Here is a 25574-nt window from a genome sequence, read left to right on the forward strand (position 1 = left end):
CAACACTACCTGAAACTTAATCTTTCTAAAACTGAACTCATTATCTTCCCTCCCTCCATCTCCACTCCAGTACCTGAATTCTTTATCACCATTAACAACACGACGATCTCTCCTACTAACCAGGCCCGATGCCTTGGGGTCATCCTTGACTCAAACCTCTCCTTCATCCCTCACATTCAGTCCCTCGCCAAATCCTGCCGCTTGCACCTAAAAAACATCTCTCGTATCCGCCCATTCCTCACCCAAGAATCCACAAAAACTCTGGTTCATTCACTTCTTGACTACTGCAGCACTCTTCTGGTTGGCGCTCCACTGTCTCGACTCCTCTACAGTCTGTCCTAAATGCCGCTGCTAGGCTTATCTTCCTCACACGGTGCTCCTCTTCTGCTTCCCCCTTCTGTGAAACCCTCCACTGGCTCCCAATTACCTTTAGAATTAAATTTAAAATCCTCGTACTGACATACAGGGCCCTCCATAACACTGCCCCCCCATAACCCTGCCGCAATAATACTACCTCCCAATAATACCCTCCATAACACTGATGCCCCTCCATAGCACTGCCCCCCCATAACACTGTCCTCCCCAGCCCTCCCCACCCCATAACACTGTCCCCCCAGCCCTCCCCACCCCATAACACTGCCCCCCCCATACTACTGCCCCCCATAACACTGCTCCTCCATACATTTCTTCCCTCATTAGCAAATACTCTCCTACTCGATCCTTACGTGGGCTGAGGCTCTCCTCCTCACTCATCACCTCTTCCTTTTCCCTTCTAATAGATTTCACTCCTTGCCCCAAATCTCTGGAATCTCCTCCCCCCGAACCTTCAGCTTCCCCCCCCCAACATTCAAGAAACATCTAAAAACCCACTTCTTCAGAGAAGCCCCCATAACCTCCCCGTCACTGATACCCCCCACACTACCTCTCACCCGTCACTGATACCCCCCACACTACCTCTCACCCGTCACTGATACCCCCCACACTACCTCTCACCCGTCACTGATACCCCCCACACTACCTCTCACCCATCACTGATACCCCCCACACTACCTCTCACCCGTCACTGATACCCCCCACACTACCTCTCACCCGTCACTGATACCCCCCACACTACCTCTCACCCTCTCTCTGTGCCTTATGTTTGTCACCCCATTCCCTCAAGATTGTAAGCTTGCGAGCCGAGTCTCTCCACCTAACGTATCGGTTTGTCTTAGTCTGTCAATTCTCTTCTTGTCATATCCCTTAAATATATGGATTGTATTAAGCGCTGCGTAAACTGTTGGCGGTATATAAATAAAATAAAGAAAAAAATAGAATAATAATAATAAAGTTATATAGAATGTTATATAGAATGTTATATAGAATGTTATATAGAATGTTATAGAATGTTATATAGAATGTTATAGAATGCTATATAGCATGTTATGGAATGTCATGGAATGTTATATAGAATGATATAGAATTCTTTTCTTTTTTTTTTTTTTGGAGCCCGAGGTGCGTGCTCCTTGGGTGCTGTTCTGTGCCCGTAAAGGCAGCAGAAGCCCAATATACAATACTGGGTTCCCTCAAGGGGAACCCAGATGAATCCCCCCCCATGGGAGGGCCGGATCTTCGAGTCCCCTTTAGGCTTCACTGCCAAAGAAAACAGTGATCCAAAACGAAGTGTCCAAAAGCAAAAATCAAAGAGTGGTCGTGGCCTCGCAGGTGATTCGAAAACCGTGAAAATCCAAAAAAGAAATTTATAGGCACACGTGCTGCACACATAGTGATTTATAATTTAAAGAAAAAAAAAAATAGGCGCAGGCCATGTCCGGCCTAGCCAAGTTCAAAAATAAAATTCACTCCAAGCCCGTATGGTGCGATGGAGGAAAGTGCAGGAGGGCCGCCAGTGCGAAACGTGCGCTCACCGTGCAATACTGCGCACGGTGACTCCGGCATCTCTGCCAGGGCAATTAAGCACCTCGGGCTCCATGCTTTCCCTGCCCTAAGGCCAGAGAATCAGTGTTTCCCCCCCTCTTCTACACTTGATCTTAGCCAAAAGGCCGAGAAGCGATGATATGATATAGAATTTTTATTTATTTTTTTTATTTTGAAGCCCGAGGCGCATGCTCCTTTGGGTGCCGCATTCTGTGCACAAGGCAGCAGAAGCCAGACTACGATTCCGAGTTCCCTCACGGAGAACTCGGACAAATTCCAAGCCCCCCCCATGGGAGGGTCGGATCTTGAGTCTCACCCCGAAGAGTGAGACTCCTTGCTGGTTTTGTGAAGAGAGGAAGCGGCCAGAAGGCTCCCAATCCTCCTCCAGCAAAGTCCAGGCTTCACTGCCTCTTAAAAAGAAAACAGTGTCCAAAAACGTGGTACAAAAACGTGTGCCATAGAATCGTGAGGGCCAAGCCGTGAATTTCAAACCGTGAATCAAATAAGGGGGGCAAATTAATTGGCACTCGTGAAAACGAAGTGAATATATAAATTAAAGAAAAATAATTTAGGGACAGACCATTGCTGGCCTGCCGGATTCAAAAATAAAGACTTAACCCCAGGATGATATGATATAGAATGTTCTATTTAAAGGTTACATTCACCATATTCTGGGCTCTTTACCAAAAAGTGCTCCAAGGGTTATTTATTCGTACCGGTCAGTGCTAGTTAAGGAGACATCTCCGTGACGTCCGGTGGAAGGGGCTCAGCAAACTTACTGCTTCTGAGGGTTTATTTTTCTACTTCTCCTCCCGCTACGGGTCTGAGAGCTTCTCTCCTCTCCTTGTCCGCCTTGCTCGTTCTCTGCTTCTTGCTGGAGGTCCGTCTTCTGACCGCTTGTCTATTGCTTCATCTCCTGCAGCGGGGTCGGTTTGGCCAGAGCTCATTTCGAGAAACAACCTCCTTCTAACCTGAGGAAATCCAACTTCTTCCACTTCGTCTTGGCCTTGTATGACAGGCAGGGGCAGCCGGTGGAGATCGAGAGAACCTCCTTCATAGACTTTGTGGAAAAAGACAAGGTAAGGGATGGGAAGCGTATCCTGGGGCAGAACATTTACCCGTTCGGCCCGTCTAGTCTGCCTGTTGGTCTCAACTTAGATTCAGAAGCCATATGCGTGTCTAAATTCTGTATTAGCCTCTACCACTTATGCTGGGAGGCTGTTCCACGTATCCACCACCAGACCTACTCTGCATATAATAAAATACCAGAGTTGTTGAATAAAAGGAAACAAAAGATCAAATTTTTGACAATAGAGCTGCAGGAGCCGTTTAAAAACCTTGTTTTCCGCGACTAAAGGAGTTGTCTCTGTTCCCTCGTTAGATCGCACAATGTGTTAAAGCCTTCGTTGCCTGTGAATACATAAAATATTAAAATGGCTTTAAAAGCCGCAACTGAGAGATGATGTCATAGTCACCAGTGATGACCTCATCAGAAAACAATTACTATTGCGGTTTATCTGATCTCGATACGACGAGACATAGATATGAATCTCATTAATGCTCCGGTGAATGAGCAGAAGTCGCTGGCTGGTGTGGAGTCCATTACTTAATTATGATGCAAGTCTTTAGCTTCACAGACTCTCAATACATCAGAAGCAGAACCCCCCCGCGTTTCACTGTTGAGGTTCAGGCTTATTTCAGACCTCAACCCGAAGTCTCTAGAGCTTGTCTGCCCATGCAATGGATCGGGTACATTCATTATTGGGGTAGATTCAGCATCAGAAGAAGTAGTCGAGACAAACCTCTGTCTCGCTAACGTGTGAATTCATACAGTTGCTGGTATTTATTTGTTTACTTGATACTTTTTTTGGTTCTCAGGAGCAAAGCGGCGAAAAAACCAACAATGGGATACATTACAGGCTCCAGCTTCTGTACAGCAACGGTAAGAACCTCACTGCCCCCACGTAATATCTAGCTGGGGATTAAAAGTCCATGTGGGCAGGCATTACAAATCAATAGCTGACCAGGCATTAATAATCAATGTCATACCAGGCATTACTACCAAATATCTCACCAGGCATTACTAACCAATAGCTGACCAGGCATTGTTAATAATCAATAGCTGAACAGGCATTACTAGTCAATATCTAATCAGCCATAACTAGCTTATATCTTGCCAGGAATTCAAAATCCAAACATTTGTATTAAAAATCAATATCTGAAGAGGCAACCAGGCGCTCTCCCTCTTCGGGATACGGGTGGGAATGGCTACTGATGTCAGCGGGGGGGGGGGCTACTGATGTCAGCGGAGGGTCTACTGACATTAGGGAACGATCTCTCTGACATTGGCGGGTGGTCCGCTGAGGTTGCTTGTGGGGCTAGCTTCGAAGGCATAAAAATGAATGTGGTAGGAGAGTAAGCAGGCGGTGATGTGCGCCTCCTGTGACCCGGAGATTCTCAATAGCGACCAGTAGAAATAGTGCTTCACCTGGAGTCTCCAGGCGAAACCTGAAGCGTTCCCAGGTATCCTTACCAGGCATTACTAGCTAATATCATACAAGGTATTACTAATCAATATTTGACCAAGCATTACTAATCGATCACAGAATGATTCAGGCTTTGGAGCTCCTGGAAAGAAGGACCTTCCCTTCTCCATGACCCACACTGCTCCCCTTCACCGACAAAGCCACGTCTCTTGTATTCGTCCCTTTAACCCGCTCCCCATTGTTCTTTCATTGCAATCTCATGACTTTGTCAGTCTTTCCATATGGTCTCCCCGCTCTTATTTTTCAGGACTCCGAACGGAGCAGGACCTGTACGTCCGCCTCATTGACTCCATGTCCAAGCAGGTACGTGTTGATTTGTGCATTACCAGGAGCCCTGTGCCGTGATGATGATTCATAGATTATTTTAGTAAATCTGATTACTCAGCATATCACGATTCGGGGGCTGATTACACTTTCTGGTTGCCCTATGTGAAGCTTTTCCCTGAAATTACCTCTGTTCTGAGAACTTTACCAAAAAGGGAGTGATAGCGAGAGAAATATTATTCGAAATAAATACGTCCGTTCCAGTGCCGAGAATCTGCGCGTAGAGCTGCCTGATAATGTACAACTCTTTCATTCTACAGCCAATTATCTATGAAGGACAAGACAAGAACCCAGAGATGTGCCGGGTCCTCCTCACCCATGAGATTATGTGCAGGTGAGCAGCTGCTGTTGTTGATTTGTACGGTCCTTAAAATTATTATGAAATTTGGAGTATTAATAAATATGATTCTCAAGAACGTGTTCCAGTCAGAAGAAGTCCTTAGAGACGCCATCGCTACGATGCAGAGCTTAATACACTCTGTTGCCTGATTGATGGACCATACCATCTTCTGTGCCCAAAAAAATGGTGCATAGTTACAATATAAAACCAAATCAAAGATGAATAATGCAGTAACTTTTTGGTACAGATCCTTCAAAAAACAATAGTTAAAAGAAAAATGTAAATAATAAGATTAATTGGGTTCGTTTAAGCAAGATTCAGTGTTAATTAGAAAAGTTATTAGCAAAGAGATTAACACCCTTGACAAATAATACTAATTGGGTTTCCTAACAAACTGTCAGGCTATGTGTTTTAAAAAAATATCCCATTGCGTGAGAGATGATAACAGACGGCACACTATCTCCAGCCAATGGAACATGGTTCTGGCCACCCACCTCCATCCAATGGCTTATCATTATTGTCTCTGGCGTGGTGGGACAGTGTCCTCTCCTGACCTGATATCTAATGGGCCATTGAGATTTTGTTTTTATTTGCTTTGGTTTATTGCTTCTTGGCCATCTTGGGCCAAATTAGTATGTTTAGTAAAGCGGTAAAACCAGGTTTACTCGTCTAGATTCTCCACCCTATGGCAATTCTTACGGGATATGTTGGAATGGTAATTTGGTCAGCATGGTGGTCCCCAACCCATGGTTTTGAGATATTCTTGGTTGCTGAGTATGGAGAGGCTGAGTGAGGTGCTCATTGAAAGTTGGGACCGTTAGGGTCCTTAAGAAGTGGAATAGACCGCTTGGAAGATTGGTAATGGTTATAAAAATCAGAGAGAGAGACAACCTAGGGCTTGGTTGGCCAGCGTTAGGGCTATGTTCTTCCACAGCTTCATAGTTTCTTGTACCATCTGTATCTGCTTTAACATTTATCCTGGCCATTAAAAATCTGTTTCTGCTGTTTCTTGGAGCGTTATGAATTCTAGGCTATGTCTTGAGTAAAATAATGCAGGTCATGTGTGGAAGACATCGCTCCTCTGAAGCTCATGTTTTCCTGCCATTAATTTGTGGACAGTTTGGGTGGAGTTGGCTTGGAAATCGTGCGGTGAACAATACACAAAGAATTTCGCTTTACTCATCTTCAAAACTATTCAAGAGAAATGAATTACCAAGCAAAACAGAAATATGAGACCCTGGGAGGATTTAATGTTTTTCTGCTTTAGAGAACAGACGAATATTCCATTATCGGGCTTCAAAATTAAACATCTCTATTGATACGATGATGTGGTTGGGAAAAGCTGAATGTTCTTATACATTCTCGGCCATTTTTTATAAACATTTTATTGATATAAAGAACCCTTCTCACAATTCAAATCATAACCAAATTAAACGTTTGATTTTCCTCAACCATTAGAGAGCACGTGAGAACCGCAAAGCCACATGTCCGCCATACTTGTATAATGTCGTCATGTCACTAGGATCCACCAGCATTCTTGTCCACAGTTGGAGAGCCGTAGTCATGGTGCGATGGTCATGGTTGAGAATTTGATGATTGTGTTGTGGTTCCTCGTTACTAGTGATGAAAGAGACCTAATGCGATGTTTCCTAGAGAAGGTCCCCTTTTTTACTTGGAGACATCTGTGGTAGCTCAGTTTGACAGGGTTCCTTGGAGAAAACAATCAACAAGTAGAGATGTTTGTTTTCCAAATTACAAGGTTTTTGATTGATTAATTTACTGGTTGAATGAATTTGTTGAGTAACACAATCTACTAGGAACATCTTTAACTAAGATGAAGCCGGAGGGGCAGCTCCCGAGTTACTTTATGTCTACAAGCGATATCATCACCTCTACTTTACACCCTATTACCACGTGGATATGCATAAAACAGATGAGACGTTATATATATAATAGAAGTATAACAGGGATAATGGTTCCTCAGACGTGAATCAAGGAAGTTGGTCTGATCTTAATCTCGTTTGTTGATGTAAACAAAGTAATTGATCTTTGACTGATGAGGAGAGCACTTCGGGTCACAAAAGCCGCAATTGATTCTATGTTTTCTCAAGCGTGCCTTTGAGCCGGCATCTCAGGTGGCTTCTGATGGTCTCCTGTCTGGTAATTGTTGCCATCTCCTCGTCTTGTTTGTCCCAAAGGCTGTGTCTCCAGGGAGCCATTATGCTCTGCTTTATGTTAAGGATTTGGGGTAATGAGGCATGGAAGAGCAGCCAAGACTTTGTCGAAAAGTCCAAGTCCCCAGAGTTTAGAGCTTGGAAGCCACGGCTCCGTGTTTGGCAAAGTTCTAAGATGTGGGATGGGACCCCTCGGATGGCTCGGCTCCGGTACCTGGAGAATACTGGTTCATTAGACACGGCGCTCGTGCCCCGGGGCCCTTGTTTACTGTTTATCTGATATTCTCAAAGTTTTCAGAGAACCGTTCCAAGGATTATTATGAGAGCAAAGAGCAGGAGAAAAGCTCCGTTCTGGTCTCAAAGGCAGCCGCTTGTTAAAGTTCGAAGTCCGGGGGGATCTTGAAACGTTAATGATGTGCGCACCGGGTCCCTCGTTCACAGATTGGTTCATATTTGGATAGTTGATAAGAGTCGCGTTGATACAATAAAGAAATGAATATTTTCTTCGGAGTTTATTAACAACCACATTCTGTCATCTTCTCTCTACAAAACCAAAAACATTTCGCCAATAAAGAAGTTAAACCTGATATAATGAGGATATTTAATTGGGGAAATGAATCATCTGGATGCAGACATGTTGGTCTTTAGATGAGTTACATACCTTTTATTATGCCAAAAATAGAAAAATACGTCAGATATGTGTTTGAGACCTCAGAGGTCTCTTCTACAGATGAAATGATTCCACCTAAATATGTAAAAAAGAGACAGAATTGTTTTTTTTTTTTAATATTGTTGGTGATTTCTAATACAATAGGTTAGTTAGATCCCCTTTATCGGGCCAAAATAGGAAAAATACGCTTTCTGGACCTCAGAGGTCTTTCCTTCAGACGTCCACATGACTTCTACCTTCTATCACAGTGAGCCATATCTCAGCGTGGTGCGCTCATAACATTTACAGTGATTAATGTGAATGAAGCGAACATATAGAACAATAAGACATCTGCCGACTTGGCGAGCGCCCAGCGGCCTGTACAGAGCTCCCGCTTCCCTCACATTGCGATGCCGAAGAGTTCTGAGCGTTCTCGTCGGTTTAACGCCTCCTTTCTCCTATCTTCTTATTCCACAGTCGATGTTGCGACAAAAAGAGTTGTGGGAACCGCAACGAGACTCCGTCGGACCCGGTGATCATCGACAGGTAGGTCTGTGCCCGGTCTCACCTAGATATGTGGAGATAGAGGAGACTCAGGTAAAAGTTACTGTAAACTCCCTCCCCCGACCGGAGGTGTCCTGACCACAGCCGCCCCTCCCCCGACCAGCCGATGCCACCGGTTGGAGCAGTTTGGGGACACCCAGCAGTCCACAGCACTTAGAACCTTCCGCCTCGTTCTTGGTGGTTTCTGTTGCTTCTCATCATGCGCGGTATTCCCCGCTCCCTCTTGTTTCTTTCGGATGTCTCACTCATCACACTGCTTACTTCGCGTCTACCTTTCTTCTCTCCTCCCGTCTCCCCTATCTGTGACTGCCTGCCCTTCACTCGTTTCATAAAGCCCTGGTCTTCATTCTAATTCCCCTCCGTCGATCAGGGGTCAGATCCGTCACTCAGAGAGATAAGCGGTTCTTTGCAGGACAAAGCGCCCCTGGGCCTCCCCCCACGCTGCTCGCCGGGGTAACCATCCGTATGTTCCGTAGATAAGGCGTCCGTCTCACCGAGATCTTTAGATTGCCGAACCCAGGGGACAAACAGAGGACTTTGCTCCAGAAAAGGAAGGTCTATTGGGACCCAAACCTTCCAGACGATGGCCGCCCAGACCCTGCGGTTACGATAAATAATCCCCCAAGCAGAAAACGTCGGAATAAATGGGCCGTTTCCCCTATTCTGCTGAATTTAAGGAACAGGGTCTTCCCTGAATGTTACCAAAGCTTTACGATCCCTAGGAGAGTCATAAAGAAACCTCCATGTTAAGCAGGTACTGGAGTCCGTGTTGCATGGATCCCCGTGTCTTTTACTGCTTGTGAACTGGTACGGGAATTCTCTGTCTCATTTAACTCCTCCCCCCGGCTGCCCCAACTAAACGCAGGGAGCATACCCCAGTACACGTCTTGCACATGCTCAGTAGAACTCTCAGGAACTCAGGGGAGCTGAAATCCCGTTTGAAATCGATGTGCAGAGAGCGCATGTATACGATCCGAACACGCGTGTCTTTGTAGCACACAATGCGATTGGCTGCGGCTGACTCCGTGGGAGTGCTACTGAGCGTGTGCAAGAGGAAGTGTACTGAGGAACACTTCCTGCTTTCAGTGGGGGGCAGCTGGGGAGGAGTTTTCTGTCGATGGACAATAGCTTCAAACATGCATTAAAAAATAGTAATTTTAGGGTCTGGATTGTACTTTAAATAAAAGATTATTAGAGGTCAAAACATCCAAAGTCTTTGTACAAAGTAACTGATTGAGACATTTGTGAATTATTACCCTTATTATTATTATTAACCCTCCACTTTCCTATCGCTCTGATTGCTTTAGTAACTGCCTCGTGCTTAAAACATTACTTCCGGCCACCTGACACTCCAGCTATTCCACACTCAGCGAGTTTTACCCCGTCAGAAAAAATAAAATAACTGCGGCCATTGAAATCATTTATACTACAGTTTGAATACGGGGCTTCTAATATGGTTTGTACATTTACTTTAGTGAGAGGGTGGTAGATAAGTGGAACAGCCTCCCAGCAGAAGTGGTAGAGGGTAATTCAGTGAGGGGATTTAAGAAAAATGTCTTCTATATTCTTAAATGTATCGATCACAGAAAATGTTAAAGAAATCAGCAGAGCAGACGCTTCCTGTAATATACGAAATCACTATAAATAAAAAAAATGTGGGGTTTTTTAAATAGTTTTTTTTATCTCTTCTGTTTAGAACTCCCCCAGCATGCACCTGACCCTCTTTCCATATATTTGAAACTTGTTTAATCACTGGTGCAGGAATCAGTGTTGGGGTGTAGCGTTAAACATTATTTTACGTATATTGTGGGGTTTTGTGTTTTTTTTTTATTTTTGGGTTCTGTCGAGTGACACAAAGGTCTCTTTTTGGATGAGGAATACACTTATAACACAATGCGGGAGAGTTGTAATAGCGACCGGCTGCGCGGGTAGCTGGAGAATGCTGGGATGACCTCTTTGCTTCTTATTTCGTGTCAGCCACAGACCTCTTATCGCTGCCCGGCTTCATTTCCATGTCTTTTATGCGAGTCTCTAAAGAGCGTGAATAGCGAGGATGAGGAGGTCTCATCACACGAACAGACCTCGATGTGCGGCTCAGATACCGCCGGGGTGACATTTCCCTGCCGTCGTTCTCGGCTCATCCCATAGAAATCGGCAGATAAGAAGCATCTAGTCTGCCCATTGTCCCGTCTGTCACGTCCTGCGCGGGGGGCTCTGCCTGTCACTCTGAGACGGGGACAATGAGCCGGTGGCTTCTTCCTCCGATACAATAAAACCCGTCCTTCTGGATGAAAGCGTTCTGGAACGTTTATATACACAGCCATGTTCTGCCAGAGGTCGGGGCAGTTGGCGTGGTGGATGGAAGTGTTTGTCTCGGTGGTGGCCTTCTGATCCCCTGTTGCGTGTTCTTCACATTGAATCCAAAGTGTGTCGTTCTTTTCTATTATAATAAAGCTTGTTTCGTATACGTCTCGGTGGAATCCCATCACCCTCGGTTCTTTGGGGTTCTTTGCACAAATGTTACCAAAACTGCCAAAGAATTCTTGGTTCTAATTGTGTTTAGAACCTCCCTGCCAACCCTTCTTCTGGCCAAGTACCCAATGGTCTTACCGCCTTCATGGAACTCCATGGACGTATTTCTCAAGTTAAAACTGCAGAAACTCCAAGAACAAATTTGGAGAAGACACCATAAATGCCCAGACGTGGTTTGGGTTCTGAAAGCTAAGAAGTGAGCACCAGAAGATCTTTATGAATGAAGAAGCTTGAATGGATGTAGCAGGACAGGAGCTCAGTCCCATGGAGTCCACGCGCGTGATGGCATCATCATCATACATCTCGGGACAAATGTGGAGTTTTTGTCTGGAAGAACCTAGAACATCATAATTTGTTAAGGTCCTATCTGACCGGGTAAGCGTTAGTAGAACCCTCGAGATGTTCACCTTAATGCTCATGGTTTGTTGAACAGACCATAGTTTTCCTGGGAACCCGGGCTCGTCGTTCCAGCACTTTTTGGTGGCCCTCCTGGTAGACTAAGTGGGGTCCCTCGGTCTCTTTCTCTTACCTCGTTCAAAGGCCCTCTAACTCCCAGCCCGGCCCCAGTGGTTTAGAGAGCTCAATAAGTGCCCTATCAACATGTTAATCAAATTACTTATGAGCCAAAATTGATGCTTTTCATTAATTATACAAGATTATTCTAATTGCAAATTCAAATTTATTCACTCCGAACAGAAGGTGTTCTGCAATGTTTCAGGGAATTTGCATATTAAATGGGGAGAGTGGTACATTATGTATGCTAATTTATGCATATTGCCTTTATTTTTAACTGGCAGACCATATGCACGGCTGCTGCCTAAGTAGGTGAAAAAGTCGCAAGGAGTTTCAGTTTTGCTGCTCCGACAAAGTGCAGAGAGAGGAACGCGCTTCCACCGGCTCGCCGGAGTTCGGTGTTCACCAAAACCAAAGATCTTGGGGGCAGGAATTGGCTACAACTGAACCCTTCTCAGGGGTATCTCCGGTCATCGTTTGGTGTCCCCTTTGGTAAAAGTTTCGATGATTCCCAACGAGAGCCCTTCATCGTATTCTGAGATAATTTGGGGGGCAGAATGATAAGAGGTTCTTTGGTCTCCTAACACGGGTATTACGTTTAGATCTAAATAAAAGTGGTGGAAGCCGTATTATCCCCAGAGAAGGGAGACTTCTTAGGGGCTCAAGAAGACCATTCGGTGACCAACCTCACCAGAGAGGAAGACGTAGAGCAAGAGGAACTTTCATGACTTTGAGGTCCTTCCTTCAGTTAGAAGATGGTGACCTCTGTGGTCTTCAAAGCTGAGGGGACAACACAACTATCGACCTGCTGACCTCACTAACACCATTTAAATAGAAAATATACTTTCTGGAAACTTCCCTCTTTTCCTTCTAGCCGTAAGATAAAGCTTGGGTAGAGCATTAAGCAGCAGTGCTTAGGCTTTCCTAAGTGAGGGTCCTGGGTCGGGGGCCCTCCTGTCCCTTGCTGAGGGTGGCCCTGGTTCCTGATGGATACCCAGTCGTTACATTGTTGCGTTCTGTGTTGTAATAATGACTGCTGCGTTTAATACGGGGCAAGAGGGGTATCTGCCATAGGCCAAGCCTTACTTTGGGGGCTCTTGACCAACAGGCAGGAGCCACACAGACCTCACTCACACTCAGGTTATGTTTGAAGCCGGCGCGGTAGGAGTGCGGCAGAACGTGGGGGCTGGTGACAGACACAAATGTTTATTTTTATGAACGTTGTCTCTAAACACCTTCTAATACCGAAATCCTGTTGTGAAATGTGACAGTTTAGTGGAAAGACGTTAAACGGGGTCCATATGTTTATCCTTCAGAGCTTTGTAAATAAAATATGTCAAAAGCGAACGCGTTATTGTCATTTTCCGGCTTATTTCTGTGTTGGTGCCGCACGGGGAGAGATTTCCCCAGGTGGGAGACAATTCGCCGGCTCGGCGGGAGTCGTTTGGGAAACATTGTATCAGAACTATGACGTTGGTGCCAATGTCTCCGCGCTGGCCTCTGATTGGTCAGAAGATGCTCTCCTTCTCTGATTGGCGAGTTTCTCCGCGCCGTCTTCCAAGTTATAGATCCTCTTCTCCCGTGATTGGTCGTTTTCTCAGCGCTGTCCCCTGAGCTGCGTTACAAGTAGGCTCTTCTTCTCCTGATTGGTCACATTGTCGGGATGCTAGTAATGTTTTCTCCTCGTCTGATTGGACGGTCTGCAGGCACCGTATCCGTCACTATTCATTGGCCGTCCGCCTTCGCTCCAAGTATTTCAACACAATTTAACTGTTTGGCCCCTGGGCAACTGGTCTGCCGTTAAATAAAATGTGCTGCTGTTTTTGGGGTAAGAACCAGCATTTTTGATCCATAACCCTATAAAACGAGGCACGCAGCGATGGAGACCATCCCTTTACTAGCTTCTGAGTCCGGGCTGGTTTGGAGTAAAGCTCGGTTCTGAGGGCGCACTCGGCATGTATCCGCCGTGGCCCCGTGCGTGGCAGGACGGTATGTGGTTAAGTGTTTGCGTGTGGCATTGTGCCGAGGAGACGGCGTGTCTGGTTACGCAGCAGCGCATGCATAATTCACGCACTGATGCCCATTACAGGCAGCGTCCCAGACCCATCAATATTTCAGGATTCTTGGAAGCCGTACGGGAACGGATCCATCTGCTGGCCTCTGCCGCCCTCTCTCTGCGCTGGCCCCGGAGCGCCCCCTAAACCTTCTCACAGAGACTTTCCCCAAAATCTGGGAGGTGAAGCGAGCTTAGAACGCTCCCCGGGCCCGGAGTGGAAGCTGCTCCATGGGTTCTTTGTCCTCATCAGACGAGCTCCACGCAGCGGAAGGGACTGGTCCAGTCTGACGCGTGGTGGGGACATCTCGGGCGGTCCTGGCCAATCAGGTCCTTTCATTCCTCGTTCATTCGTTTGAATTCGTTTGAGGTCTGCTCAGCCATTTTTATTTAAAAAAAATTCTAATGATTGAAAACTTTTCAAAGTTTGTTTAGAAATGTGTTTTAAATGTAGAATTACGATTAGAGGGGCGAATTTTGGGGGAAAAGGATGATTTTGGAACTCCGATCACTAAAGAGAGCGATTTGCACGCAGTAAAACGCATCAGGGTTCGGGGACAGGGATCTAACCTGAGGCTGGAGCTGGACTGCTCCTTTAATTAAACGTTATATAATTAGGAGGGGATTTTAAACCCGATTTGAACCGTTTCTCTCGTTTTTTCCCGTAGGTTCTTCTTGAAGTTCTTCCTGAAATGTAACCAGAATTGTCTGAAGAATGCGGGAAATCCGAGGGACATGAGGAGGTTCCAGGTTAGTCTACATTGTCCTTCCGTCGTCGGTCAGTGCAGGGGGTTAGAGAAGGGTGGGCTTCCCCCTGGCATGATCATGTAAGTGAAAGACCCCCGGCTGGAGATATTGGGGGCTTGAGGTGGGGACAGTCATATCCCGACGCATTTTACCGTGAACCTTATCGGACAGTAAGTCTTAATGGTAACACAATTGTTGCTCTAATTCTTATGGCAATCGGGGGAGAGCCTGCGTACCGGATCAGACCCTCTCCAGCGGGGGGAGGGGGGTATCAGCTTGAATTAAGATATATATATAATAAGGATAGTCCCGGCGCCGCTCTCATGCCTCCCCGAGCCGCTCTGAGCAGCACTGTAAGGGTTAAGCCCCGGGACATGGACTCGTGGCACAGAAGGTTGCCAGTTATTTTCTCACAGCAGGGCTCGTCGGCTCATTAGGGGGCTCCTTAAAGAGCTGATAATGATGACATTCTAACGTGATTAGCATCCCACTTCATTTGCATTCCTTGATACAAACAACACAACCTGTGAGCTTTCCACGGCATGCTGGGGTATGTGGGCATGGGAGTGGCACTCAGCACTCGGGGGGCAGACACTCAGTATGGAGGCAGACACTCAGCACTGGGGGGATAGACACTCGGAAAGGGGGGGTAGACACTCAGCACTGGTGGGGGCAGACACTCAGCACTGGGGGGATAGGCACTCAGCACGGGGGGGGTTGACACTCAGTACGGGGGGGTATACACTCGGCACGGGGGTGTAGACACTCAGAATGGGGGCACATAGTACATACTTGTATGGAGGGCGTACGGTTTTAGCCCCCGGTGACCCGGTTTACGCGAGGCTGGGATACTTTGCATGATTGCGCATGTTGGTGTGATTTGGGGTCCTCAGACCAGCTGTGAATGGAGTCCGTTTGCACCCCTGGGAGCTGACGCTCAGTTCTCTGCCATCATAGGTCGTGGTCTCCACTACAATCAACGTGGATGGTCATGTCCTCGCCGTATCTGACAACATGTTCGTGCACAACAACTCCAAGCACGGGCGCAGGGCCCGCAGACTGGACCCCTCCGAAGGTGAGCACTGGGCCAACCCCACCCGAGTGCGGTGCCGTTACTGACTACCTGCATGATGCTTTATTATCTCAGCCCAGTCTACTAGAGAGACACCCCCACTGCTTAAGCTGTCTGTGGGGGAAAATAGAATGGCCTGGTCTTAATCACACAGCCAGACTCTCTGGCTAATGAAAGTCTATGGCAGAAGGACTTCATTAGCATCGCCATAAAGCATCGGCTTGTTTTTGGCAATATGTCCCGGAGCCAAGATAAGCACCCCGCGCGTTTCACTCACACAGTCTCCGTATTAAGGGGCGGGACTACATCAGCCTTCATTGCATGCAGAGTGGGCAGGGAGTAGGGAGTGGGCGTGACCTTCCCAGGTAGTGACATCTGTGACAGGGCCAGGCTAGCTGGCTCATGTGTCATATGAAGTTTAGCCGGGTCACGGAGCACTTTTGTGTCCGGTTCTGTATACCGTGACCCGGTAATATATTATATTGTGTTTATTGTGTAACCGGCCCAGAGACTGATGTGGCTTCAGCCCCAGCCTTCAAAGAGACGATCCTATAATCTGGCTGGGGCTCTTAATCAGCCAGCACAGCCCTGTCTGCCCAGACGGCACCCGCACTACAGGGGGGATAACACAGGTGGGGGAACCCATTGTATTCTGTAATCCCCTCACCTGATACATCCCCTGTATACTGATGGGATTTGTGATGGGATGTGAGTGATGGGATTGGGGGTTGGGTTCGGTACACATTGCATTGAGATTGTATATAAGTTCTGTGTGTTTGTAATAAAGAGAGTTCTTCTTGGTTTGCTACGAATGGTGGTCTGGATGATCCGTGGATAGCTGAGTGCGATCCGTATGAGGGACTGACTGGTGATTCCTCAGCCCTCAAACAGGGGTACCCAGCCTTGGGTACGGTGACCCTGTAACAACATCAGTGCGTGGTAAGGGCCCCCAGTCCTGCGCGGCCCCCGAGGGATGCCCACAATCAGTATATATATATATATTAACCCTTCCTTCTCTAACTCTCCTGGTTTTCCTGTCCATGAAGCAGCCACACCGTGCATCAAAGCCATCAGTCCCAGCGAGGGGTGGACCACAGGAGGGGCCACGGTGATCCTGATAGGGGACAATTTCTTTGACGGACTTCAGGTTGTGTTTGGCACGATGCTGGTGTGGAGCGAGGTGAGTGACGGAATAACACCCCCCCCCAGACGCATGCTTTATGATTTCGTGGTAATGCCTAATGTACGCGTTTAACATGAGCAATCGAGCCAGGTATACCGACAAACACCATGTGTTTCACTTTTTTCGGCCCCAGCAGCCACGTGCCTGGAGTAGTACAGCGCTGCGGAGTATGACGGCGATATATAAAACAATAAATAATAATAATAGTGATAATAATAGTAATAATGATAATAATAGTGATAATAATAGTGATAGTAATAATGATAATAATAGTGATAATAATAGTAATAATAATAGTGATAGTAATAATGATAATAATAGTGATAATAATAGTAATAGTAATAATAGTGATAATAATACTAATAATAGTAATAATCCATTTCCACAGCTGATTACCCCCCACGCCATCCGCGTGCAGACGCCGCCGAGACACATCCCGGGGGTGGTGGAAGTCACCCTGTCCTACAAGTCCAAGCATTTCTGCAAAGGAGCCCCGGGCCGCTTCGTCTACACGGGTAAGGAACTCAACAGCGGGTGCGAATCCTCCGCCTTCTTTTAGGGAGTGGGCGGTCCCTCAGATGTCAGTGGGCGGTCTCTCTGTGGCGGTGGGCGGTCTCTCTGTGGCGGTGGGCGGTCCCAATGACGTTGTGTGCACGGTTAGCCCCATATGCAGGAAAACTGTCCGTGGTGGGTGGGGAAGGGGCGTGTCATAATGCCACTCCCACAACCTAGAATCTCTCTGTGGAGCAAAACCCGGAGAGTTCCGGTATTTCTGTATCGAGGGCACAAAGGTCTCCTGGTCTTGGTGGTCATTAGGGCCACCGGGTTTGTCTGGAATCGGGTCACTGAGAAGGTGATGGGACTTGGTAAAGTCTAACTGCGAAGCCTCGGAGATATAAAGTCTTTGAAGGACCAGAGATTGTTTTGAGTCGTTCCGGATCTGGCAGTTCGGAGGAGGAACCCGGTGTGGTGCGTGGACCCCGCGGAACGTCCTGTTCGGAATACTGCCAAATTATTTTTTGGATACCATTAGCTGGATCGTGCCCGTCACTGACCTGCCGGGACAGCCAGTTATCCAGAGGGAAACGCTCAGCCTCCCCGCCTCCCCGGGGAAATCTTGACCCAAAAACCGCATTCAGTTCAACATGTTTTTAACCCCTTAATGACAAATGCATTGTTTTCAATGGGTTTAGGGACTGCCCGTTGTCCTTAAGGGGTTAAATAAAGTTACGTATGTTTTTTATTAAAAAAAAACAATGTAACGGACCCCGCCGACTGCTGACTGGAGACGAAACAATTAACCCGGCGATTTGATCCGCATGCCGCGGGCTGCCGATGGGTTATACTTCGCTGTTGGAAACATCATCCATTGTATTGCGGGAAAGCTTAATTATCACGTGACATAAAAGCGGGCACTGATAGGTTGTTCATTGCTTCATATACTGGAGCAGGGCTGCACAACTCCAGCCCTCGAGGGCCTCAAGTGTTTAGCTTTTCCTTACAGTAAAAAAGGAAGCCGCACTAGAACTCCCGTAATCTACACCTAAACCACAGACCTGGTGGTTTTAATGGGGTAGTTAAGTGGAACAGCCTCCCAGCAGAAGTGGTAGAGGGTAATACATTGAGGGTATTAAACATGCATGGGATAGACATACGGCTCCTGAATCTAAGACGAGACCAACGACTGAGTAAGGTTTGAGTCTTTACAGCAGGGGAAACGGGTGACTAGACGGGGGCCGCCGGGGGCCGATCTGCCAGTATTGTCCCTCTGTACTATTTAGAATATCTGTCCTCGCACCTGCCAGCCAAGTACCATCCATACCGAGACCTTTCCTTCCTCGGCATTGAAAGGGTTAAGTCTCTGCATCCTCTGATGGTGGGGAGTGGGGAGAGGAGCTGACGCTCCAATCAATATAAATGACTGGAGTGAGAACAAGGCGGGGGAGGGGTGCGACATATGTTTGGTGTAAACCACGAAATCCATCTCCATCGCAGTCAGTGGAGGGGGGGGGGCATGGTGGGCTGGTGGGTGGGTGGGGGGTCAGAGGTCACGGAAACCAGCTTTCACTCCCCCCCCTCCATCCGGATCTCATCAGGCCATTACTCAGAGCATGGAAGAGGGTTATTGATCATCTGCTGGGAAAAAGACACCACAGACTAATTCTATTAGTGGGGCGAAAAAAGCCCTCAACGCGGAGGGGGGGTTCATTCCACCTTGAATGACGAGAATGCAACTCATTTGTTTAACCCTCGAGAGGCCGCTGGCGTTCTGGTGGTCGATTTAAGTCGGTGATGTGGCCTCTGGCTGTCCGACGATATCAGGAGCCTTCACCTTCTATGATGTCATAAACGCGCTCGGCGCCCCAGACCGTGACATGCGGGAGGACCGTAACACGCGCGGGGGGGGGTGACACGCTGGGGCCGGTTTAATGCTTTAAAGCCCCCTGACGCAGACACTCGCACCGATCGTGCCGACGTTAAAAGACCTTCTGGCGTGTGGAGTGTAAGCTCTTCGGCTCCGTGCCTCAGTCCTGCGGTTTGTATTTTGCTGAAGTGGGGGTCGCGGGTTTGGGGGCAGAAAAACTAACCTGTGTTACTGCTCTCCGCAGCTTTGAACGAGCCGACGATTGACTACGGGTTCCAGAGGCTCCAGAAGGTGGTCCCGAGACACCCGGGAGACCCCGAGAGATTACCCAAGGTAAGGGGGGCTGCGAGCGCTGACCTCACCGAGCCGGTTCTTACCGGTTATTTGTTTGTTAATCTCCCGGAAATCGCTGTTTTTGATCCATAAAGTTCCGTTTCTTTTATACGCGGAACGCGCAGGAGACGCTTCTGGTAAAGAGACCCCCCCAGGTGGATGGACGACATTGTCACTTGTGGTCAGCACCCTGGACAAGAAGCCCCCCACACACAAACATGCATACATTCTTACACATACATACTCATACATACACATACATACTTACACATACACATTCTCGCACACACTCACACACATACTCATACACACATACTTACACTTACACACAAACACGGATACATTCTTACACATACACACTCATACTTACACATACACATTCTCGCACACACTCACACACATACTCATACACACATACTTACACACAAACACGCATACATTCTTACACATACACACTCATACATACACATACATACTTACACATACACATTCTCGCACACACTCACACACATACTCATACACACATACTTACACTTACACACAAACACGCATACATTCTTACACATACACACTCATACATACTTACACATAGAATGTGCGTGATAAGGAGGCTGAATGCGTCGGGGTCTCAGGGTTCCCGTCGGGGTACTGCATGCAGGTAGGTGGCTCGTCGGCTGGTACCTGGTAATGTCTGCAGCGGGAACTCCATTCATAGGGACTACTTTTTGTAGAAATAGGGGAAATGCCCTCGTTTTGGAAACATCTGCCAATTATGGGGAGAAAAAAAAGGGATATTTCTGTAAGAGTCGCCGGGAAGCCAGTCTCAAGGGGTTAATGATACCGTTTAGTGGACCCCTGTCCATGGAGTAATGGGCTTTTAGGACCCTTCGTAACATCCGAAGACAGGGCTACTGAGGTCTCAAAGACAAATATCTATCCTTTCAGTCTGGGACAGAGAACACTGGACTGCCCTCCATGAAACAGGCCAACTGGCCAGTCTGCATCAGAGGTAGCTCCACTTCCCTAATCCGCCCCCCCCCCCCCCCCCCCCCCCGCATCAGCCTCTCTGATGTCCGCGGCCCTGCACTTTGTATAATGTAATAGGTCGGCACATATGTCAGCCCTGGTTCCCCCCCCTCTCTATCCGTCCTGCCACTCTTACTTGGCAGTAATGTCTGTAGACGGGAGCGCCTCGGCGGGGAGACGGAGCCCTGTGATCAGGACCGACAGCTTAAAGAAGTCGCCAAATTGAAGCCATTCATCAAACGGTGACAGGCCGCGGCCGCTAACAATCCAAGCGGCTGTCGCGTGGGGTTTCTCCCCCCTGTGCTGGGCGGAGGGTGAAGGAGGGGGGGGGTAATTGTCCAGGATGTCACCATGGCTCAGTGTGGATGTGGACAGGGATCCCCGAGCGGGGGGGGACCAGGACCGCTCCTTAATGAAACCTCCTTTCTATCTCCGCTCGCGCATGTCACCGATTTATTTCCCGATCTGTCTGAAGAAAGAAAAACTGCAGGAGACGGCTGGTGGGTTTGGGAGGCAGCGGAGGGATGGGGGGGGGGCTGCGCATGTCCCGGAGTGCAGGACTCCTTGGCCATTGGAGGCCATCCTTTATATTTCTCCTGTAATCCAGATTGGCTCCTAAACCAGTTTGCTTGGCTCCAAACTCTGTGAGCAGCGAAACGCGCCGGCAGCAAAGTGAGCCCATAAGCCGTCGACGAAAAGGAGCTAGAACCTCGTTAACTTTTAACCCTACAGCCCCCCCAGACTCCTGGCCAATAAAAGCTCATGGGCCTGAGCCACAAGGCTAACGAGGGACCTGCACCTTAGAGCTTACAGTCTAACGAGGAGCTCGGTAACCCGATCCTAGCAATGCTTTTCCGGTGAAAGGGTTAAAGACATGTGGGACTGACCACACCAAGAAAGTGCCTGGGGGGGGGGCGTAGTGGCCCCCGATGGATGAACGGAGGATGGCAGCATTAAGGGAGCGTAGACAGCTCTCTTAACGATGATAAATTGCCCTGGGACTGTGTGTGTGCGCGCGCGCGCGCGGCTGTTACCGTAGCAACGCGTTCGACAATACATCCCATAAACACGCAATGAAAGCGGAAGAAAATAGGAAGATTCGGTCCGAGGAGCGAGACATAAACCCGTCAGTTTATCCCAAATTGTAATATAATTCTGACGAGTTAAACCTATAAAGACGGGGGCCGGGGTGGTTACTATGGCAATTGCACCAGTTTGAATTTTTTCGGTTTATCCCGGGATTACCCTTGTAATGGACCCTTAAATCAGACCAGGAGACAAGAGGAATTATTCCCCGGCCTGGAAAAACGTAAATGAAGCCAGTGGGGCATCTAGGCAGATATCACGGGGGTTTTAGAACCCTGTCCGATGTCAGGTCCACCTGGATCCTCCCGTGACCGGGGGGCATTTGTCGTGTGGCCCCGTATGTGACCTGTACAATTATTGTAGGGTCTGTATCCCTCAGGGACTCATATCCCCCCTCCCCCGTAACTCTCCATTAACTCCCATCCATCACACCTGGTACCTGCCATCACACTTATACTTGCCTTCAAGTCCTTATTCTCCCCCATCACTCAGCAGGAGTAACTGCCCGGCTTATTCCTTACAAAGGGCCCCTCAGGTCATGATGGCGTCCAAGTATTTCATAGAGAAGATTCATTAGCACAAGAGACCTCTCTTCTTATGAAAGGGAACCTGACCCTCAGTATCACGCGGTGGCCGACGGGGCTACTAACTTAACCCTTGAAATTAAAACTTCCTTTAATTTCCTGATGGCCCAGTGGGTATCTGTGGCCCTCAGGTGCCATGAAAACGTCCCCTCTCATAATACTTAATATTCCTAACCTAACTCCACCGGCAGAACGGTTCTAGTTTTATCAATTTGGATTTAAAGATCAAGAGCAATTTGATCATCAATTAAGAGTACCTGAAGGGTAATTAGTCAAATTGAGAGGTCCTTCCCAAAAATGCTTCCTCCACGTGTATAATTCCCACGTCTGTCGGGTGTTAAACTGAAGAATGTCGAGAGCCGAGGGCAAGGATGGAATAAGGAGACTCCGTATGTGACGTTCCCTAGAACTCTTTTAATACTGGTGGGCTTTTTCTGCTCATACTGGTCTCCAACTGGTTTGGTGACGTTCCTGCAGTTTGCTGATGATGGGCTTGTCATTCCATAGAAATGGAGGCTACAAAAAACTGTCAGATGGCTATGATTCTCTGGGCGTGGAGCAGTCAGAAGGCCTTGTGTGGTCCTATAGAAGGAGTATCATAAGAAAGTGCCTACAACAAGGACCACGTGCCGTCCTTAAAAAGGAGGTACCTGCAACAAGGACCACGTGTGATCCTATAGAAGGAGATACCTACAAGGACCTTGTGCCGTCCTACAGAAGGAGGTACCTACAAGGACCACGTGCCGTCCTACAGAAGGAGGTACCTACAAGGACCACGTGCTGTCCTATAGAAGGGGGTACCTACAAGGACCACATGTCGTCGTATAGAAGGATGTACCTACAAGGACCATGTGCCGTCCTACAGAAGGATGTACCTACAAGGACCTTGTGCCGTCCTACAGAAGGAGGTACCTACAAGGACCACGTGCCGTCCTACAGAAGGAGGTACCTACAAGGACCACGTGCTGTCCTATAGAAGGGGGTACCTACAAGGACCACATGTCGTCCTATAGAAGGATGTACCTACAAGGACCACATGTCGTCCTACAGAAGGAGGTACCTACAAGGACCACGTGCCGTCCTATAGAAGGATGTACCTACAAGGACCACGTGCCGTCCTACAGAAGGATGTACCTACAAGGACCACGTGCCGTCCTACAGAAGGAGGTACCTACAAGGACCACGTGCTGTCCTATAGAAGGGGGTACCTACAAGGACCACATGTCGTCCTATAGAAGGAGGGGCCTACAAGTACCACGTGCCGTCCTACAGAAGGAGGTACCTACAAGGACCACGTGCCGTCCTACAGAAGGAGGTACCTACAAGGACCACGTGCCGTCCTACAGAAGGAGGTACCTACAAGGACCACTTGCCGTCCTATAGAAGGGGGTACCTACAAGGACAACGTGCCGTCCTATAGAAAGAGGTACCTACAAGGACCACATGCCGTCCTATAGAAGGAGGGGCCTACAAGTACCACGTGCCGTCCTACAGAAGGAGGTACCTACAAGGACCACGTGCCGTCCTACAGAAGGAGGTACCTACAAGGACCACGTGCCGTCCTACAGAAGGAGGTACCTACAAGGACCACTTGCCGTCCTATAGAAGGGGGTACCTACAAGGACAACGTGCCGTCCTACAGAAGGGGGTACCTACAAGGACCACGTGCCGTCCTACAGAAGGAGGTACCTACAAGGACCACGTGCTGTCCTATAGAAGGCTGTACCTACAAGGACCACGTGCCGTCCTACAGAAGGAGGTACCTACAAGGACCACGTGCCATCCTATAGAAGGAGTATCCGAAGAAGTTACTTCTGATGTCTTGAAAGCTTATGAGACGTTCCACCTCTGAGTGCTGGTCCAATAAAGGGTATCACATAATGTTTTCTAGTAGAGAGTTGGATACCGCTGGGTTTAACTCTTTGTTACAGGGTGACCTGTTGCCTTATTACTCCTGGACCTGTGACGGCCCGTTGGCTCTAAAAATCTAGCCCGTTCTCCCGTGTCATCTGGGTCCATTTATACATAATGTATGCAGAACTTTTATACACATTCAGTCATCATACTTTGTTCTTCTTGGTGAAACTATTCACCTCCCACACACCCCTCTTCTCTATGCACCTACCACCTACACTGCAAGACGTTTCCACGGATCTACCACCTCTTTCAGTAGAATACTTTTAAGGTGTGATATGGCCCAACAGTTCTCAGTGAGCGCCGCGAAGACGCCTTTGAAGAGAAGATTATGCATTAGCGACCTGCCTATTGCCAGATAATTCAGTTTATAGCCTTTGAGAGCTAAATAGATTGGGGGCTCTAAGTGGAGTGTCTGCATTTTAACCGTGTCTGTGCCAAGTTCATCAGCCTCATGGGGACGGGAAAAACACAATTAGCCTCACATCGGAGGCGCAGCTCAAAGCTCGGCTCCCGGGGTGACTCGAGTGATACGGAGGAAATTGGAGCGTTAATGGGCTGTAAGTGGATCGGCGGGTAAACAAACGCGGAGAACGCGATCGGCTCCGAGATACCAGAAAAAGGGGAAATGGAAGAAAAACCCTTAAGTGATTTAAGCCGGATAATAAAATAAGCCAAAGAAAGATAGCGGGAAGGAGCGGGGCTGACGATTCTGGAAGGACTCCTCCAGAGGGGTCCCGGGCAATGGGCTGCTCTACCAGAACAGGGTTCGGATCGGCACTCGTGCAGCAATATAAAGTCCTGCTACTCACGTTATGGTGACACTACATTTGTTCGCAAGGACTTTTATTTATTTAGTTTTGTTTTATTTATTTTTTTATTTTTTTTATTTTTTTATTTTATTTATTCTTTTATTTATTATTATTATTAGACGTGTGCTATATAAATTTCTGGTTGCATTATGCATAAAGATGTGTTCGTAACGTGAGGTGACGCAGGCCTCTCCTTTGTCTGCTCTGGGTGCCGCAGTGGGTTTCGGGGTCTGATGTTCTTCTAGGTTCTTGGTTTCCTGTTCTCTAACGCCCGTCATTGCCATTTGTATTTCGTGGCTTCATGGGTTTCTGTTTCTATTTGCCTGTGTTTCATGATCGGGGGGGGACGGTCTCCTCTCTGATGTTTTTTCCTTTTTCTTCTTCTACATACCGTCTCTTCTCTTGCTTCTGATATCTCCTACTTGGTTGTCTTCTCTCTTGGCGGCTGCTACTTACCCCCTGCCGTGGATGTTTTTGGTTATTGGCGGCCTTTCGGGTTCCTCTTTTGTTGAGGTTCTTGGTCTCCCGCCTAATACTTGTCCCAAAGGCAGTGGTGCCACTTGTTTTTCTGTGTTCTTTGTGTGGTGTGTGTGCTTGTGTTTTTTTTTTATTTTTTTTTTATTTTCTCTTCCCCCTCCCTTTTTTTAGTTCCTTCTTCGTACTATGTTGTCCCCTGTCATTCCTCATTCCCTTTCTCCTAAACACCTCATTGTTTTGTCCTATAATGTGAAAGGGCTGAATGTCCCTGAAAAGCGGTCATGTCTCATACGTGATTTAAAGTTTCACAAGGCCTCTGTGGCCTTTCTGCAGGAAACTCACTTTCTTGCTGCTGCGCACCCT

At 47.8% G+C, this 25574-nt stretch overlaps 1 protein-coding gene across 12 annotated transcripts in view; it reads left to right on the plus strand.

Annotated features, from left to right (window-relative positions):
• The window catches only part of LOC149281014 (transcription factor COE3-like), a 60084-nt gene that overhangs the window by 22204 nt on the left and 12306 nt on the right, over positions 1 to 25574 (plus strand). For 3 of the 12 annotated variants that reach the window (XM_089499848.1, XM_089499852.1, XM_089499854.1), the window contains exons 2-11: positions 2840 to 2996; positions 3796 to 3859; positions 4711 to 4766; positions 5048 to 5121; positions 8428 to 8496; positions 14281 to 14362; positions 15317 to 15434; positions 16481 to 16611; positions 17003 to 17129; positions 19224 to 19312. In XM_089499848.1, coding sequence (XP_089355974.1) covers positions 2840 to 2996; positions 3796 to 3859; positions 4711 to 4766; positions 5048 to 5121; positions 8428 to 8496; positions 14281 to 14362; positions 15317 to 15434; positions 16481 to 16611; positions 17003 to 17129; positions 19224 to 19312 — 967 coding nt within the window. Of the gene's footprint in view, positions 1 to 2835; positions 2997 to 3795; positions 3860 to 4710; positions 4767 to 5047; positions 5122 to 8427; positions 8497 to 14280; positions 14363 to 15316; positions 15471 to 16322; positions 16344 to 16477; positions 16612 to 17002; positions 17130 to 19223; positions 19313 to 25574 lie in introns of all 12 variants that reach the window. The other 9 variants (XM_089499846.1, XM_089499853.1, XM_089499844.1 and 6 more) reach the window with 7 other exon arrangements.

This window comes from Sceloporus occidentalis, unplaced genomic scaffold (assembly GCF_023333645.1).
Source record: "Sceloporus occidentalis isolate IW3139 unplaced genomic scaffold, rSceOcc1.0.p SCAF_140, whole genome shotgun sequence".
Lineage (NCBI taxonomy): Eukaryota > Metazoa > Chordata > Lepidosauria > Squamata > Phrynosomatidae > Sceloporus > Sceloporus occidentalis.